Below are 17787 nucleotides of genomic sequence, written 5' to 3' on the forward strand. Positions count from 1 at the left end.
CTTGGCATCTGACTGCTCAAGGATTTCACCATGAGGCCAATGGTGACTTTAAATCAGTTACAGAGTTTAAAGGCTGTAATAGGAGAAAACTGAGGTTGGAGCAACAACATTGTAGTTACTCCACAATACTGACCTAATTGACAGAGGGAAAAGAAGGAAGCCTGTACAGAATACAAATATTCACAATCATGCATCCTATTTGCAACAAGGCACTAAAGTGATACTGCAGAAAAAGCGGCAAAGCAATTCACTTTTTGTCCTGAATACAAAGTGTTATGTTTGGAGAGTACCACACTCCATTTTTAAGCATAGGGGTGGCATGTGTTTGATACCGTTCCACTAATTCCGCTAAAACCATTACCACGAGCCTATCCTCCTCAATTAAGGTGCCACATTATGTTATGGGTATGCTTGTAATCGGTAAGGACTGGGGAGTTTCAGAATAAAAAATAAAAGGAATGGAGATAAGCACAGGCAAAATCCTAGAGGAAAATCTGGTTCAGTCTGCTTTCCTCCAGACACTGGAGATGAATTCACCTTTCAGCAGGACAATAACCTAAAACACAACACAAGGACAAATCTACACTGGAGTTGCTTACCAAGAAGACAGTGAATGCTCCTGAGTGGCCAAATTACAGTTTTGACTTAAATCTATGGCCAGACCTGAAAATGGTTGTCTAGTAATGATCAACAACCAATTTGACAGAGCTTGAAGAATTTATTGAAGAATGTGCAAATGTTGCACAATCCAGGTGTGGAAAGCTCTTAAGAGACTTACCAAGAAAGACTCACAGCTGTAATCGCTGCCAAAGGTACTTCTAAAAAGTATTGACTCGGGGGTGTGAAAATATGTAAAATTAGATTTCTGTATTTAAATTTCAATAAATTAGCTAAAATGTCTAATAACCTGTTGTAATTATGTCATTATGAGATATTGTGTGTAGAGGGGTGATATTTTTTATTTATTTCATCCATTTTGAATTCAAAATGAAAACAAAATGTGGAATAAGTCAAGGGCTATGAATACTTTCTGAAAGCACTGTATATTTACATAACTACATCAGTTACATTGTACACCTGCACATTGTCCCGGTACTGGTACACCGTGTATGTATTGTGTACTTATTCCTTGTGTTATTATTTTAGTATTATTTATCTTTTTCTCCAAACCCGTTCTTCCTCTCCTCTCCACCCGCTCTTCCTCTCCACCCTACCCGCTCTTCCTCTCCACCCTACCCGCTCTTCCTCTCCTCTCCAACCGCTCTTCCTCTCCTCTCCACCCTACCCGCTCTTCCTCTCCACCCTACCCGCTCTTCCTCTCCACCCTACCCGCTCTTCCTCTCCACCCTACCCGCTCTTCCTCTCCACCCTACCCGCTCTTCCTCTCCTCCCTACCCGCTCTTCCTCTCCACCCTACCCGTTCTTCCTCTCCACCCTACCCGCTCTTCCTCTCCACCCTACCCGCTCTTCCTCTCCTCTCCAACCGCTCTTCCTCTCCTCTCCAACCGCTCTTCCTCTCCTCTCCACCCTACCCGCTCTTCCTCTCCACCCTACCCGCTCTTCCTCTCCACCCTACCCGCTCTTCCTCTCCACCCTACCCGCTCTTCCTCTCCACCCTACCCGCTCTTCCTCTCCACCCTACCCGCTCTTCCTCTCCTCCCTACCCGCTCTTCCTCTCCTCCCTACCCGCTCTTCCTCTCCTCCCTACCCGCTCTTCCTCTCCTCCCTACCCGCTCTTCCTCTCCTCCCTACCCGCTCTTCCTCCCCACCCTACCCGCTCTTCCTCCCCACCCTACCCGCTCTTCCTCCCCACCCTACCCGCTCTTCCTCTCCTCCCTACCCGCTCTTCCTCTCCACCCTACCCGCTCTTCCTCTCCTCCCTACCCGCTCTTCCTCTCCTCCCTACCCGCTCTTCCTCTCCTCCCTACCCGCTCTTCCTCTCCACCCTACCCGCTCTTCCTCTCCACCCTACCCGCTCTTCCTCTCCACCCTACCCGCTCTTCCTCTCCACCCTACCCGCTCTTCCTCTCCACCCTACCCGCTCTTCCTCTCCTCCCTACCCGCTCTTCCTCTCCACCCTACCCGCTCTTCCTCTCCACCCTACCCGCTCTTCCTCTCCTCCCTACCTGTTCATCCATATTTAAAGAACTGGTTTAAACCTTCACAAAAGTATTTAACAGGTTAGGCCTATTTTGCAGCAATTAAGAAAGAAGGCGAGTTCCTACCGTATGCCTACCCAACAAATGACAGCAATAGAATAAAGATATTTTATAACATGCCTACTTTTAACCCATCTTAAAATAAAATACGGAGTACAAAATTAAAGTTAAAATTCAATTTTAGCCAACAAAATGAAACATTGCATATTTAAAGAACTGGTTTAGATTCCTAAATAAGCATACAATAATAATAATGATAAAACAAATGATAATAAACACAAAATTAAATAAAAGTTTGAAAATTACCTCAAACCTGAATAGCGAGTTGCACAGAGTCCATTTGGCCACATCAACATTCTTCTCATCTTGTCCACTACAATATTAAACACTCCCATTGTCTGCTTCTTTTCACTATATTCTTTCTCTTTTAACTTCAATTAAAAAGGCCATCTTCGCAATCAACAGTGGCCTAGGCTCCTTTCACTCGCTCCCTCTGTCTCTCTCCTCAGCAGCAGGAGCACGCGAGGCGAGTGGCGGGAACCACTTTTAGCTGGACATAACTTATGTTTTATTGAGTTGCAATTGGCTGACACCGATAAAAAGCAGATGAAAGTAATAATTTAGGGCCCAGTGCCGCTTAGTTCCCGAGTCGGGTCTCAGAATTCCAGGTCTGTTGGACCTGTGAAGTCTTCCAGTCTAGAGGTGTTTGGTACTGACCTGAGGCGGCAGGTAGCGGTGGTTGCTGGAGGGAAACTGGTCAAAGGGCTGAGCGCGGACGTAGCATCCCCGGTAGGGTTCAGAGGACACCACATTGTGGACACTCAGGGGGGAAAAGGGCTCCTTCATTGGCGTACAGATGGAGGGCAGCGCCTCACACAGGGGCTGCAACACAACCACAAAACTTCTATATCATTCATTTTTCACATCTCACCTTAATTATACAAGGCGCCATTTATATATTTCACAAGTAGGTATAAGAAGCATTTCACTGACTCACATTAGCTACAGACACCACTGATATTCTAACTATATTTGTCCCACATTTGCCCACCAGGTAGCGCCCAGAGAACACATTTGTCCCTGTGCCTTTGCCTGTGATATGAGATGACTCAAGCCCCTTCTGTTGAGAACTCAAGAGATCCTATCAGCCTCCCATGTGTTCTCACAGGCATTTTATTGATGTGACAAATCCTAGTCAACTGTATTGGACAACTACTGTTGAGAACTCTAACACACACAAATACATGTATACATACACCCACCAGGAGAGGAGTGGTAGAACCGGTGCGGAGGAGAGGAGGAGAGGTAGAACCGGTACGGAGGAGAGGAGAGGTAGAACCGGTACGGAGGAGAGGAGAGGTAGAACCGGTACGGAGGAGAGGAGAGGTAGAACCGGTACGGAGGAGAGGAGAAGTAGAACCGGTACGGAGGAGAGGAGAGGTAGAACCGGTACGGAGGAGAGGAGAGGTAGAACCGGTACGGAGGAGAGGAGAGGTAGAACCGGTACGGAGGAGAGGAGAGGTAGAACCGGTACGGAGGAGAGGTAGAACCGGTACAGAGGAGAGGAAAGGTAGAACCGGTACAGAGGAGAGGAGAGGTAGAACCGGTACAGAGGAGAGGAGAGGTAGAACCGGTACAGAGGAGAGGAGAGGTAGAACCGGTACAGAGGAGAGGTAGAACCGGTACGGAGGAGAGGTAGAACCGGTACGGAGGAGAGGTAGAACCGGTACGGAGGAGAGGTAGAACCGGTACGGAGGAGAGGTAGAACCGGTACGGAGGAGAGGTAGAACCGGTACGGAGGAGAGGTAGAACCGGTACGGAGGAGAGGTAGAACCGGTACGGAGGAGAGGTAGAACCGGTACGGAGGAGAGGTAGAACCGGTACGGAGGAGAGGTAGAACCGGTACGGAGGAGAGGTAGAACCGGTGCGGAGGAGAGGTAGAACCGGTGCGGAGGAGAGAAGAGGTAGAACCGGTGCGGAGGAGAGAAGAGGTAGAACCGGTGCGGAGGAGAAAAGAGGTACAACCGGTGCGGAGGAGAGGTAGAACCGGTACGGAGCAGAGGAGAGGTAGAACCGGTACGGAGCAGAGGAGAGGTAGAACCGGTACGGAGCAGAGGAGAGGTAGAACCGGTACGGAGGAGAGGAGAGGAGAGGTAGAACCGGTACGGAGGAGAGGAGAGGTAGAACCAGTACGGAGGAGAGGAGAGGTAGAACCGGTACGGAGGAGGAGAGGTAGAACAGGTATGGAGGAGGTAGAACAGGCGTAATGGTGAGTTCTTAATGATGGCCAGCACATTTCAGCACTCACACAAGCATGGAGCTCTCATCTGAGCACGTACACACAGCCACACACTTGGACATGCAGTTGCACACAAGTTCTAACACATATTGGTACACAAACTTATATGCAGTAACACAAAGATGCATATTCTTACACAGATAAGCATATAAGTTGTATTTCAAACACAAGCAGAAACACACCCTTCCTCATTCAGGCCTCACACTGCCTCGCTCACTCACACTGCCTCGCTGCCTGCGTGTGGAGGAGGCTGCTGGCTCTGGTTAGTCAGTGCTGTGTGTAAAGTAGCCCACGCCAGTGTTTTAACACACAGTGGAAATCTGGTTTGCTCCCAGCTGCTGCTACAGTAATTACTGTCCTGTGGTTGCTAAGAGATGCTTCCTTTGACCCCCCCAACTCCCCTTCTTTCTCTTTTTACCCTCTTCTCTCCCCCTCAGACTGCTAAAATACTGTATGTGTGTGTGTGTGTGCAGCAGTCTGAGCAGGAATGCCAGAATAAGGAGGGGAAAGAAGAGAAAGAACAGAACAGGAAAAAAAAATAAGTGTGTGTATGTGAGCATATGCATACGTGAGTGTGTATGCATGTGTGTGTGTGAGAGAGAGAGCACGGCCAACAAATCTGCTGAGGGAATGTCATAAACCAACTCCAGCTGGAGAAATGCAGGCCAGAATTTAAAATGCCAGATGACAGCTGTGTGTGTGTGTGTGTGTGTGTGTGTGTGTGTGTGTGTGTGTGTGTGTGTGTGTGTGTGTGTGTGTGTGTGTGTGTGTGTGTGTGTGTGTGTGTGTGTGTGAGGAAGAGAGAGAGGGGGTTAGGGGGATGAAATTGGAACCAGACTTGGGCTTCCTTATAAAGCGCTGTGCTGAGACCCACCATTCAAAAGGCATGCGTGGGGGCCAATCTGGTTCCGATCTGACCCCAGAGATGTTGAGGTGGAGATGGTGGGGGGTGACCTGGCTCAGGACCAACATACGAGCTCCACACAGTTCCACCCTCCCAGGCACACACAGGGGAAGGGGCTGGCCTGCTGTGTGTGTTGTATCAGTGACTCAAAGACTCCCAGGTCCAAGCATCTGCATGTTCACATTTCATTGTGAAGCATCCCAAGAAAAAGGAATTCAGATGTGTGTTAGAGAGGGAGAGAGGAGGGGGGGAGAGTGGGATTGTGTATGAGTTCTTCAGTGTTACGGATGATGACTCATCCCTAGAATGCAACCTCGTAATGCTGCTCAGCCCTGCTCTACAAGGATTCTACTGGGGCTTCTCTCCAGTACGCTTTCTCCTCAACCAAACAACCCAACCTGACTAGAACATGCCAGGTGCCATTTGACCCACATTTGGGGTTTACTTGTTTAATATCTCCATGACTCTGGCACTCCACCTCCTCTCAAATACTTGGTTGAGTTGAGATCGCACCAAACACTACAATTCTACAAGTCCTATATCCATTTAAGATGAGGAGAGGCTCACCCATCCCCCTCAGCGGATATCGTGCAGTACAAAACAGATGTGGTTTTGCGTTCTCAAACACCTGTCAAATGTGGTACCTAAACAAGGTTCTGCAAGGAGGGTGGGAGGTGTATGCAATTTGTGCAGTATGTCAGCCTTTGAGTGTGTATGTATGCGTCGACTGTGTGATTATGCATGTGTGTGACTGGCTGTGGGGTGTGCGGTGTCGGGGTGAGAGAGGAAGACTGTGGCGTTTTGGTAGAGGGTGCTGAACCCTGCTGGGCAGGATGTGGGCTGATACCACACACACAGTGGGTTAAGAGGTTCCAGATACCAAGAGACCTGGCTGGCCATTGATGTCTGCATGGGCTCAGAGCTTCAGATTATGAGGGGAAAACCAGACATCCCAAAACACTACTTGGCAGACATGTTACTAGGCCAGTCCAGCTCATGTAGAGAAAGGCTAAATCCAATACAGGCCCAAACGAGGCTCCGGAGTGCCCTCCATCCCATGTCAAAGTGACTCGTCTCGTGGCTCTCGGCTGGGCTACAGCACAAGGTCACTTTCAGCTAAATCAATTCATGTCAGACCTTTGATGAATAAATGAAACTGAACAAAAAACTCTGAACAAATGTTTTGTCTGTGTACACAGTTCTCATCATTGGAGTCAAATTCTGTGATGCAGCCAAGGCTGGAACGTGTTAAATTATGAAGAGGTGCAGGCTAATGTCACACATTGTGTGGTGGCATTTAAGTGGAGCGTTCGTTATCTCTCTCTAGCTGGGTGGCTTGGTGTTAGAGTGACTAGCCTCACGGTTTCTCGTCCGTGTAGCTCAGGTCACAGACCGCAACACTCGGATGCCAAATTACCATGGCGACACCCTCAGTTGCTCACTCACCGAACCCCCCTCCCCCTTTCCTCCCACCGCCTGCTCTTCTGCTGCTTAGCAACAATGGTGCCATTGGACTTCCTGTATGGCTGATTCCTTAAAGCTGCTCTCCACATGAACAGATTCCCCCTCCCTCTCACACCCTCTGACCTTCTCTACTCCACTCAGTGAATGAGGTCAGATACTGAGGGGTCAAAGGTGACTGCAGCCCAGCCACCGAGTCACTGATTGACACAAAACTCACAAATACTGAGAACTAAAGAACAGCAGGAGCTACTAAATGATTGGCTTGGCAGGTCTTCTGAAACAAGGACTTTCGTTTAAGAGGTTCAGTTTGCCATGTATACTTAGCAAATACCACGCATTGTACCATCATGTCACAAATCTGATGGGGGTTTCTACTTGAAGTGTTAAGGAGCAGTGTTGTTTCTACAACACAAAATCAGCTTGGGTGTGTCGTCATATACCTGTACTCCCTCTTGTTCAGATTGAGAAAACCTTGCTAACCACACCTGTAGCTTGTGAAATCTCAGACTGAGGACAAAGTGATAACCATCTCCTTTATCAGCTTACCAACAATACGCCTGAGCACAGCTCAATTTATTAACAGACGAGGAACATGAGTAAATACAAGTGGCTTCAGATAATCCACGCAATTATTTTTACACAATTGGGTTCCCCCAGGTATCAGTTTTGACCAGATGACAGATGCGCACACCTAAGCCGTGGGCACACTCGACAACTCCCCAGCAATGGAAGGTAAGGCCCTGGCTGTTCAAACAGACTCAAATCCTAAAGACAACTGGCAGAGTAGAAGACAGAAGGGCCTGAAGCAGTACAGATTTCCCTCTGCCCTGCTTCCTGGATTCAAGCACCGGCAAGAGAACTGAAACACACACTAGACTTGTGAGAAGTAGAGTTAGTCCTACAGCAAACCTCTGTGCTAGCAAATAGACACACAGGTACATGGAGAATATGAGGACCCCAGTCTCTGGACTCACCTGTAATCCATCTTCAAGAGAGTCCGAATCGTCAAACGCAGGACAGCCTGGAAAAGAGAAGACAGAAGAAAATCAGATATTCAATAAGACTTCCAGCTACACAGATACAGGTGAGCTACAGAGAGAGACAGAAAGAGTTCTCGTAACATACAGTATGTCCACACGTCACCAAGTCCCTAAAAATGACAAGTCCCCAGACCTCCCCACAAGTACGTCACTGGTGATAGAGGATAGAGAGAAGCAATTAAGGGAGGTATGGTTAGCAAAGACTTCCATTCACCCGAGAACAGCTAAAAGGGAAATGAAAACTATTTTGTGTTAGTGGGACACATGGCCTAATGAAATCGACTCTCTACTTGTAAAAGTGCAACTCGAGTCGATGCTAAAAAGCCATGAATGTTGCATTCACTGACACCTAGTTTCAAGTAAGTACTGATAAGAATACTAAGTCGTACTGTTGAACTCGTACCCGACTCTTAGCAACATGTCTAAAACAAGCTTTTCTTGAAATCTTGGGGAAAATAAATTAGTCCAAAGTTAAATGTTGGCAGTAGTGTAGAAAACAGATATTAGCTCATTTCCACTGGGACGGACGAAGAGGAAACTGTTTGTACCGGAAGCATCGAGAGGCTCTTTTAAGACTCCTAGTTCACTTAATTAGGATCACTAAGACCTCATTTAAAACGAGCCAGGCAGGCAGCAGGAGAAAACAGGCCTCTGTCTGTACGTCCGTCTGTACGTCCGTCTGTGTCTCTCTCCGTTAGTTTAGAGAAGGCCGAAGAAAATTGTTGGAGCATTGAACAGTGTGTGGGTATCCATCTTCCTGTCTGTCAGTCTCTGCTACGGTGAGACCCAGGCCGTCTGTCTGTCTATAGCACGTTGAGACAGAGACGACTCTGCCAGTGCTGGGTCACGGAGCTGCCTGGGCCATGTGTCAGCTGTTCCCATGGCAACAGAGGACCGCAAGGCTGACACACCACACACTCAAACATACACTAAGAAGCACACACACACACACACACACACACACACACACACACACACACACACACTGCAGTCCGGCAGCAGAGCGATGCAACAGGAATACAAAGGAACCTGCCTGTGTGCAGAAGAGGTATTACACAACACTGGCGGAATACAGAGGAAGCTAGAACAGATCAGAGGATACAGAGAGGAGTAGAACAAGCACTGAGAGCTAGGCAGCAGTCTTATTATAAACCCATGACTGACAACAAGACCAAAGGCAGGTAGCCTAGCAGTTAAGAGAGTTGGTAGAGTAACCGAAAAGGTCGCTGGTTCGACTCCAGCAGCCAGCAAGGTTGAAAAATCAGCTATTCTGCCCTTGAGCAAGGCAGTTAACCACCAACAACAAATGCTCCCTGGGCACTGATGATGATGTCGATAAGGTAGCCCTCGCACCTCTCTGATTATTGGGTTGGGTTCAATTTGGAAGACAGATTTCAGTTCAATGCATTCAGGTCTGCAACTGACTAGATATCACCTTTCCTTCCCCATAGGCCTGTGTGCTAATTCACAGGAATGCTAATTCTGCTAATATGCTTGTATTGATCATCCTTACCTAAAATATCCATAGCTAGAGTTATACGATTATTTTGGTGTAGTCCATTGTGCTTCATTAATTTAAACAATTGTCATGATGTTGTTAGACCCCATCAGTTCCCTCCACAGGTCTACAGGGCCAAGGACCGGACGAGATACAGTAGAGCCCAGGCCAGGTTCTAGTCTTAAGTAACACAGGTCTGCAGGGCCGAGGACCGGACGAGATACAGTAGAGCCCAGGCCAGGTTCTAGTCTTAAGTAACACAGGTCTGCAGGGCAGAGGACCAGATGAGATACAGTAGAGCCCAGGCCAGGTTCTAGTCTTAACGTCTCTGCGCTACGGATCCCTTTAGCGGGATCATTTTCCTAAACAACCGCTGAATTGCAGGGCGCAAAATATTACAAAAAATATTTATAATCATGCAATCACAAATGAAATATACCAAAACACAGCTTAGCTTGTTGTTAATCCACCTATCGTGTCAGATTTTGAAAATATGCTTTGCAGCGAAAGCAATCCAATTTTTTGTGAGTGTATCAATCAATGCTAGAACAGCTAGCCCCAAATTAGCATGGTCACGAAAGTCAGAAAAGCAACAAAATGAATCGCTTACTTTTGATAATCTTCAGATGTTTGCACTCACGAGACTCCCAGTTACACAATAAATGTTATTTTTGTTCGATAAATATTGCTTTTATAACAAAAAGACGCCATTTGGGTTGCGCGTTATGTTCAGAAAACCAAAGCCTCGTTCCGTTCGACAAAAATTCCAAAAAGTATCGGTAACGTTCCTAGAAACATGTCAAATGTTTTTTTTATAATCAATACTCAGGTTGTTTTTAACCTTTCACGAGTATCTACCCCGGGTCCGGGATCACCCCCCACCTCCCCCACACTGAGTAGCATAGCCTAGCATAGCGTCACAATTAAATAGTAGCATCTAAATATCATTAAATCACAAGTCCAAGACACCTAATGAAAGATACAGATCTTGTGAATAAAGCCACCATTTCAGATTTTTAAAATGTTTTACAGGGAAGACAAAATATGTAAATCTATTAGCTAACCACGTTAGCAAAAGACACCACTTTTCTAACTCCATCAGTTTCTTACTCCATCAGGTGCTATCACCAATTCGGCTAAACTAAGATATTGATAGCCACTAACCAAGAAAAAACCTCATCAGATGACAGTCTGATAACATATTTATGGTATAGGATAGGTTTTGTTAGAAAAATGTGCATATTTCAGGTAGATATCATAGTTTACAATTGCACCCACCGTCACAAATGGACTAGAATACATACATAGAGCAACGTGTTTACCTAATTACTAATCATCAAACATTTCGTAAAAATACACAGCATACACTAAATCGAAAGACACAGATCCTGTGAATACAGACAATATTTCAGATTTTCTAAGTGTCCTACAGCGAAAACACAATAAATCGTTATATTAGCATACCACATATGCAAACGTTACCAGAGCATTGATTCTAGCCAAAGAGAGCGATAACGTAAACATCGCCAAAATATATACATTTTTTCACTAACCTTCTCAGAATTCTTCAGATGACACTCCTGTAACATCACATTACAACATACATATACAGTTTGTTCGAAAATGTGCATATTTAGCCACCAAAATCATGGTTAGACAATGACAAAAGTTGCCCAGCTGGTCAGACAATGTCGTGCGCCATATTAGACAGTGATCTAGTCGTATACATAAATACTCATAAACGTGACTAAAAAATATAGGGTGGACAGCGATTGATAGACAATTTAATTCTTAATACAATCGCTGATTTACATTTTTTTAATTATCCTTACTTTTCAATACAGTTTGCGCCAAGCGAAGCTACGTCAAACAAAATGGCGTCATAAGCGATTAACATTTCTCGACAGAAACACGATTTATCATAATAAATTGTTCCTACTTTGAGCTGTTCTTCCATCAGAATCTTGGGCAAAGAATCCTTTCTTGGGTCTAATCGTCTTTTGGTCGAAAGCTGTCCTCTTGCCATGTAGAAATGCCCATTGCGTTCGGCATGAACTGGAACTGTGCCCAGAGATTCACAGTGTCTCAGAAATAAATGTCCCAAAATCGCACTAAGCGGATATAAATTGCTATAAAACGGTTTAAATTAGCTACCTTATGATGTTTTTAACTCCTATAACGAGTAGAAACATGACCGGAGAAATATAACTGGCTACACTAATGCTTGGAAAAAGAGCAGGTCTGTGTCCACCGCGCGCCCGACGCACCAGGAAAAGAGTTCCTACCTACACGTGTTTTTGTTTTATAGGGGCTGTGATTGCGCAATCGATACCATTCAAATCGTCATCACGTAAAGGCATCCAGGGGAAGACGTAAGCAGTGTCCGTATCCTGATAGCGTTCACAGTGGCCTTTAAACTGACTCCAGATCAGGGGCCAAAATGTGTGAAATCTGACTCCATGTCAGGGAAATTGCTGTAGAATGAGTTCTGTTCCACTCAGAGACAAAATTCCAACGCCTATAGAAACTAGAGAGTGTTTTCTATCCAATAATAGTAATAATATGCATATTGTACGAGCAAGAATTTAGTAGGAAGCCGTTTAATCTATAATACAATTATGCTAATGAGAAAACAGCACCCCCTGTAGTCGCAAGAAGTTAACAAACATAATCAATATTATTTAAACAGGACAGTAACCTATTCAATAAAAGAGAGAAAGAAAATGGAGAGCTACCCCTCTCGCTCGCAGGAACTAATCAAAGGACACCTGACTCGTTTTGAAAAATCTCGCTCATTTTTCAAAATAAAAGCCTGAAACTATGTTTAAAGCCTGGTCACAGCCTGAGGAAGCCATTGGAAAAGTAATCTGGTTGATACCCCTTTAAATGGAAGAAAGACGGGCAAGGAAACACAGATAAAAATAAAAATAAATCACTTCCGGGTTAGATTTCCTCAGGTTTGCGCCTGCAGAATCAGTTTTGTTATACTCACAGACAATATTTTGACAGTTTTGGAAACTTTGGAGTGTTTTCTATCCTAATCTGTAAATGATATGCATATTCTACGATCTGGACCTGAGAAATAGTCCATTTACCTTGTGAACGTTATTTAAAAAAAACTATAATAATCTGACCCTTAGCGTCAAGAGGTTAAGTAACACAGGTCTATAGGGCCAAGGACCGGACGAGATACAGTAGAGCCCAGGCCAGGGTCTAGTCTTGAGTAACACAGGGCAGGAGGCTGGATGGCAGATTGCTGAGCTGGCGGCTCTCCTGCTAATTGGATGACTTTGCTACCTCTGCTGGAAATGCGTACCAGAGTCCCAAGCTGTTGTATCAACCTCAGCCCATCTCCAACCAGGTTAACGTAGACTAGCCTCAGCTCATCTCCAACCAGGTTAACCTAGCTTCAGCTCATCTCCAACCAGGTTAACCTAGCTTCAGCTCATCTCCAACCAGGTTAACCTAGCTTCAGCTCATCTCCAACCAGGTTAACCTAGCTTCAGCTCATCTCCAACCAGGTTAACCTAGCTTCAGCTCATCTCCAACCAGGTTAACCTAGCTTCAGCCCATCTCCAACCAGGTTAACCTAGCTTCAGCCCATCTCCAACCAGGTTAACCTAGCTTCAGCTCATCTCCAACCAGGTTAACCTAGCTTCAGCCCATCTCCAACCAGGTTAACCTAGCTTCAGCCCATCTCCAACCAGGTTCACCTAGCTTCAGCCCATCTCCAACCAGGTTAACCTAGCTTCAGCCCATCTCCAACCAGGTTAACCTAGCTTCAGCTTATCTCCAACCAGGTTAACCTAGCTTCAGCCCATCTCCAACCAGGTTAACCTAGCTTCAGCTCATCTCCAACCAGGTTAACCTAGCTTCAGCTCATCTCCAACCAGGTTAACTTCTTCAGGCTGCAGGGTGAATATTGAAAAAACTGAAAAATATGTGCACATTTTCAAACGGCCTCTTAAGAAATGTTTTATTTTACAATATGCATATATTTACTACTGTTGGATAGATAACAGTCTATAGTTTCTAAAAAGGTTTGAATTATTTCTCTAAGTCGAACAGAAATATTTTTACAGCCATTTTCCCAGCCGAATTGAGATTTCCAAAATGCGATTTGTCTCTTTAAGACCTTGTCTATAAAAGGTCATTACACTTAGGACCGTAGAAACACGTCATACGCCTTCATCAGGGTGTAATGCAGAAGTGAGAATTGAAAGGAGTCGAATATCTCGTCCATGGACTGAATACCACACCTTCTTGTGAGACCTGTGCAGTTAAAAAAAAATTCCGGGCGCGAAGCAGAATTTGGTCTCGGCTACTGGAAGAAGGTCGATAAAGGTGAATATGATCTCTGACTTCGATATTATTTGATACATGTCACAAAATCATCCTAAAGTATGTTTTTTCAATATACTTTAATTATATTATTGCAATTTATTCTGGACTTTAGACGTGATGTTTTGGAAGAATGTTTTGAAGACAGAAAGTTTAGCGCCGCATAGCCGTGGTGCTTGCTAACCAAAGAGGGAAATATTTCGTTCTGGAACCCAACTAAAGACTGTACTGGACATTGGACCCCGTTACAACATTCTGATGGAATATCAACAAAGATAAGGACCCAATTTGGGATGCTTTTTCATATATCTGTCGAACTGTTGTATGCTAACTGTGCTAACTGTTCTAGGCTAGCGCTTGACTAGAATCAATGCTGCCTTATGCTAGCTTATGTTGTTAGCTAATATAACGATATATTGTGTTTTCGCTGTAAAACACTTCAAAAATCGGAAATATTGGCTCTATTCACACGATATCTGTCTTTCATTAGCTATCCACCATATGTTTTTCTGAAATGTTTTATGAGGTGTAATTAGTAGTCGACGTTGGTGTCTGTATTTTCTCTGGCTACTCCCGTCTGGATTCAGACTGTAGCTATTTGGTAGCATTTATGGTAGCATCAATGTAAAACTGATTTATAGCTAAAATATGCACTTTTTATGAACAAAACATAGATTTATTGTGTAACATGTTATATGACTCTCATCGGAGGTAGTTTTTTCTGTGTTCTTTAGGTTGGTTTTAGTTTATTTCGGTTGGCTTGTGCATGCTACTTGAATCATAATTCATACATCATAATCATATTCATACGTGTCTGTCCACTTTTGTATTTGGTGGTGAGCTAACATAAATATATGTGGTGTTTTCTCTGTAAAACATTTAAAAAATCGGACATGTTGGCTGGATTGACTAGATGTTTATCTTTCAAATGCTGTATTGGACTTGTTAATGTGTGAAAGTTAAATATTAAAAAAAAATAGATTTTGAATTTCGCGCCCTGCAGCTGTTGTCATTTTCGTTCCGACATCGGGTTTGCAGCCCAAACAGGTTAACCTAGCTTCAGCTCATCTCCAACCAGGTTAACCTAGCTTCAGCTCATCTCCAACCAGGTTGACCTAGCTTCAGCTCATCTCCATCCAGGTTAACCTAGCTTCAGCTCATCTCCAACCAGGTTAACCTAGCTTCAGCTCATCTCCATCCAGGTTAACCTAGCAGAGCCCAGCTTATCTCCAACTAGATTAGCCTAGCTTCAGCCCATCTCCAACCAGGTTAGTCTACCCCAAACTCCACCTAGCCTATTCCACAGAAAAATATTCCTGCAGCAACAGGATTGTAACATTTAGTGGATAATGTTGCTTGATCGGTAGTTAGGCAATTAGCTGACTAAAATTAGGCTACATGAAAAGTGCAATACTGTTGATATTGCTGTTTCAGTGTATTTATGTAAATCACAAAGCTCATCTGCATTTCCTGCGGTGCAGGAAAATTCTCAACAAAAGAGTTATCCTATATCTGTACCTTAAAGCCTGAACTTCAAATTCCAGACGGCCCCTATCCTGACCTAAAGGTGTCCCTCAGCTTGTAGATCTATCCTCTGACTCGACTGCCTGGGCACGGGCTTGTCAGTCTGTACAGGAAGTGGTGCCCTTATGTCCTAGACAGCTGGCACAGATAAGATAGGAGAGCCAATCATAGGTGAGTGAGCCGGGAGCAGGGGAAGTCATCACAGCTAATCAACACATCTACCACCAGGAGAACAGGCGGCAGGTCAACCATTACATGTCACAGACATAGAACACAATGACACATAGAAACCAACACACACAAATGAATACGAACACAGGCATAATGTCAGAGGCAAGGAGTCTACAAAAGCAGATGTTCTGTGAGGTGAGACTGTACTGAGGTGGACTGAAGCTCAGGGGTCCTTCCTAACCCACCTTGGTTGATGTCTTCGATGGCCCTGCGGATCCCTCTATCGAAGGCCCTGGCGTCTGCAGGACTCTGGAAGGTCAGGCCAAACTTCTTGTCGTTGATCCTCCAATGGTGAAATATGGGGTTGACCTTGTTGTAGACCAGGTCCTTCTTTAGAATACACTCCAGAACAACCTGAACAGCGAGAGAGAGAGACATCTGCTAGTGACTTGAAGTTCACATTTTTCTACACTGACATTTCAGTCATTTAGCAGACACTCTTATCCAGAGAGACTTACAGGAGCAATTAGTGTTAAGGGCCTTGCTCAAGGGAACATACTTGCCCAACACTCTTAACCACTAGGCTACCTGGCCAGATGGTAAAACGTTGGTCCCACTACCTTAAGGCAGAATAATATGATACAGAACCACACAGCACAGAATCTAGTCTAGATTTCTCCAGAAGCACCTAGAAAACCCCAAAATCAGTTTCTCACTCGAAAAGCAAAGGCGTAGAAAGTAGAAATCCAACATGGTATAGGAGTGTAAAATCACTACATGGAAACTATGCTATTTACCCCTGTCTGAGGGAGACTTTGAGGAACAGACATCTTACTCATCACCCTAAGCTGTTTAAATGTGTCCCGTTTAATTACAACACGAAGCGTGTTGAGATAAATGAAAAGCCACAACCCTGTCCCAACACTGAATAAATTGAAACGCTCCAAATCCAACCAAATAATGAACCCTTTTCCCTCCCCTCTTCATTTATAAAACAGATTACAATATAGTGGTTTTATTTTACAAATGATAAAGCTGGAGTTAACCTTTTCTCAATAGGGGGCGCTGTTTTCACTTTGTAAAAAATCATGCCCAAATTAAACTGCCTCGTACTCTATTCTAGCTCGTACAATATGCATATTATTATTACTATTGGATAGAAAACACTCTCAAGTTTCTAAAACCGTTTGAATTATATCTGTGAGTAAAACAGAACTCATTTTGCAGCAAACTTCCTGACAGGAAGTGAAAAATCTGAAATCGAGGCTCTGTTCCAGGGCCTTCCTATTAATTTGCCTGAAATCTATGGATATACATGCACTTCATACGCCTTCCACTAGATGTCAACAGGCAGTGGGAGGTGGAATGGGGTGTCTAGCTTGATCTGAGGTCGAACAAGAGCTTTTGGAATGACGTGTCTGGAAATTTCATTGTCTTCGAAGGCGCGAGAAGGAACCCCAGATTGCCTTCTGAAAAGCTTTCAGTATACACGGTAGATATCTCCGGCTCTGATTTTATTTAATAGATGTGATAAAAACATCATAAAGTAGTTTTTTTCAACCGAGTTGTATCAGTTTATTGAACGTTTATTGCGAGTTTTGGAATTTTCTTTTCTTTGCGTCAGGCGAAGTTGGGCACGTTTGCGCCACATAGCTAGCTATGGTTGCTAATTCGACAGGAGAAGAAGACATTCTCAAACCAAACAACGATTATTCTGGACCAAGGACTCCTTGTACAAGATTCTGATGGAAGCTCAGCAAAAGTAGGAACCATTTATGATGTTTTTTCGTATTTCTGTGGAAAATGTTTAGTTCTATTTTCCGCCCTTAGCGCTGTCTCGCTATAACGCAAGCTGTTTGTTATGGTAAAGTTCTTAAAAAAAGATCTAACACGGCGATTGCATTAAGAACTAGTGTATCTTTCATTTGCTGTCCAACATGTATTTTTTAGTAAAGTTTATGATGAGTTATTTGGTCAGATTAGGTGATTGTCAGAAATATATCCGGAGATTCTGGGAAGAAGTTGCTACATTTTCAATGTATAACCACGGTTTCAGCTCAAAATATGCAAATTTTCGAACAAAACATAAGTGTATTATATAACCTGATGTTATAGGACTGTCATCTGATGAAGTTGGTCAAGGTTAGTGAATAATTTTATATCTTTTGCTGTTTTTTTGCGATCGCTACCTTTGCGGTGAATGAATGCAGTTGTGTGTTTGGCTATTGTGGTAAGCTAATATAATGCTATATTGTGTTTTCGCTGTAAAACACTTAAAAAATCTGAAATATTGGCTGGATTCACAAGATGTTTATCTTTCATTTGCTGTACACCATGTATTTTTCATAAATGTTTTATGATGAGTATTTAGGTATTTCACGTTGCTC

At 44.2% G+C, this 17787-nt stretch overlaps 1 protein-coding gene across 3 annotated transcripts in view; it reads right to left on the bottom strand.

Annotated features, from left to right (window-relative positions):
• LOC129842990 (sprouty-related, EVH1 domain-containing protein 1-like) overlaps nucleotides 1-17787 on the bottom strand; it is a 101984-nt gene that overhangs the window by 5841 nt on the left and 78356 nt on the right. For all 3 annotated transcript variants that reach the window (XM_055911713.1, XM_055911712.1, XM_055911714.1), the window contains 3 exons: nucleotides 15646-15814; nucleotides 7801-7847; nucleotides 2877-3041 (listed from right to left, as the gene is read on the bottom strand). In XM_055911713.1, coding sequence (XP_055767688.1) covers nucleotides 2877-3041; nucleotides 7801-7847; nucleotides 15646-15814 — 381 coding nt within the window. The remainder of the gene's footprint in view (nucleotides 1-2876; nucleotides 3042-7800; nucleotides 7848-15645; nucleotides 15815-17787) is intronic.

Source organism: Salvelinus fontinalis, unplaced genomic scaffold (assembly GCF_029448725.1).
Source record: "Salvelinus fontinalis isolate EN_2023a unplaced genomic scaffold, ASM2944872v1 scaffold_0084, whole genome shotgun sequence".
Classification (NCBI taxonomy): Eukaryota; Metazoa; Chordata; class Actinopteri; order Salmoniformes; family Salmonidae; genus Salvelinus; species Salvelinus fontinalis.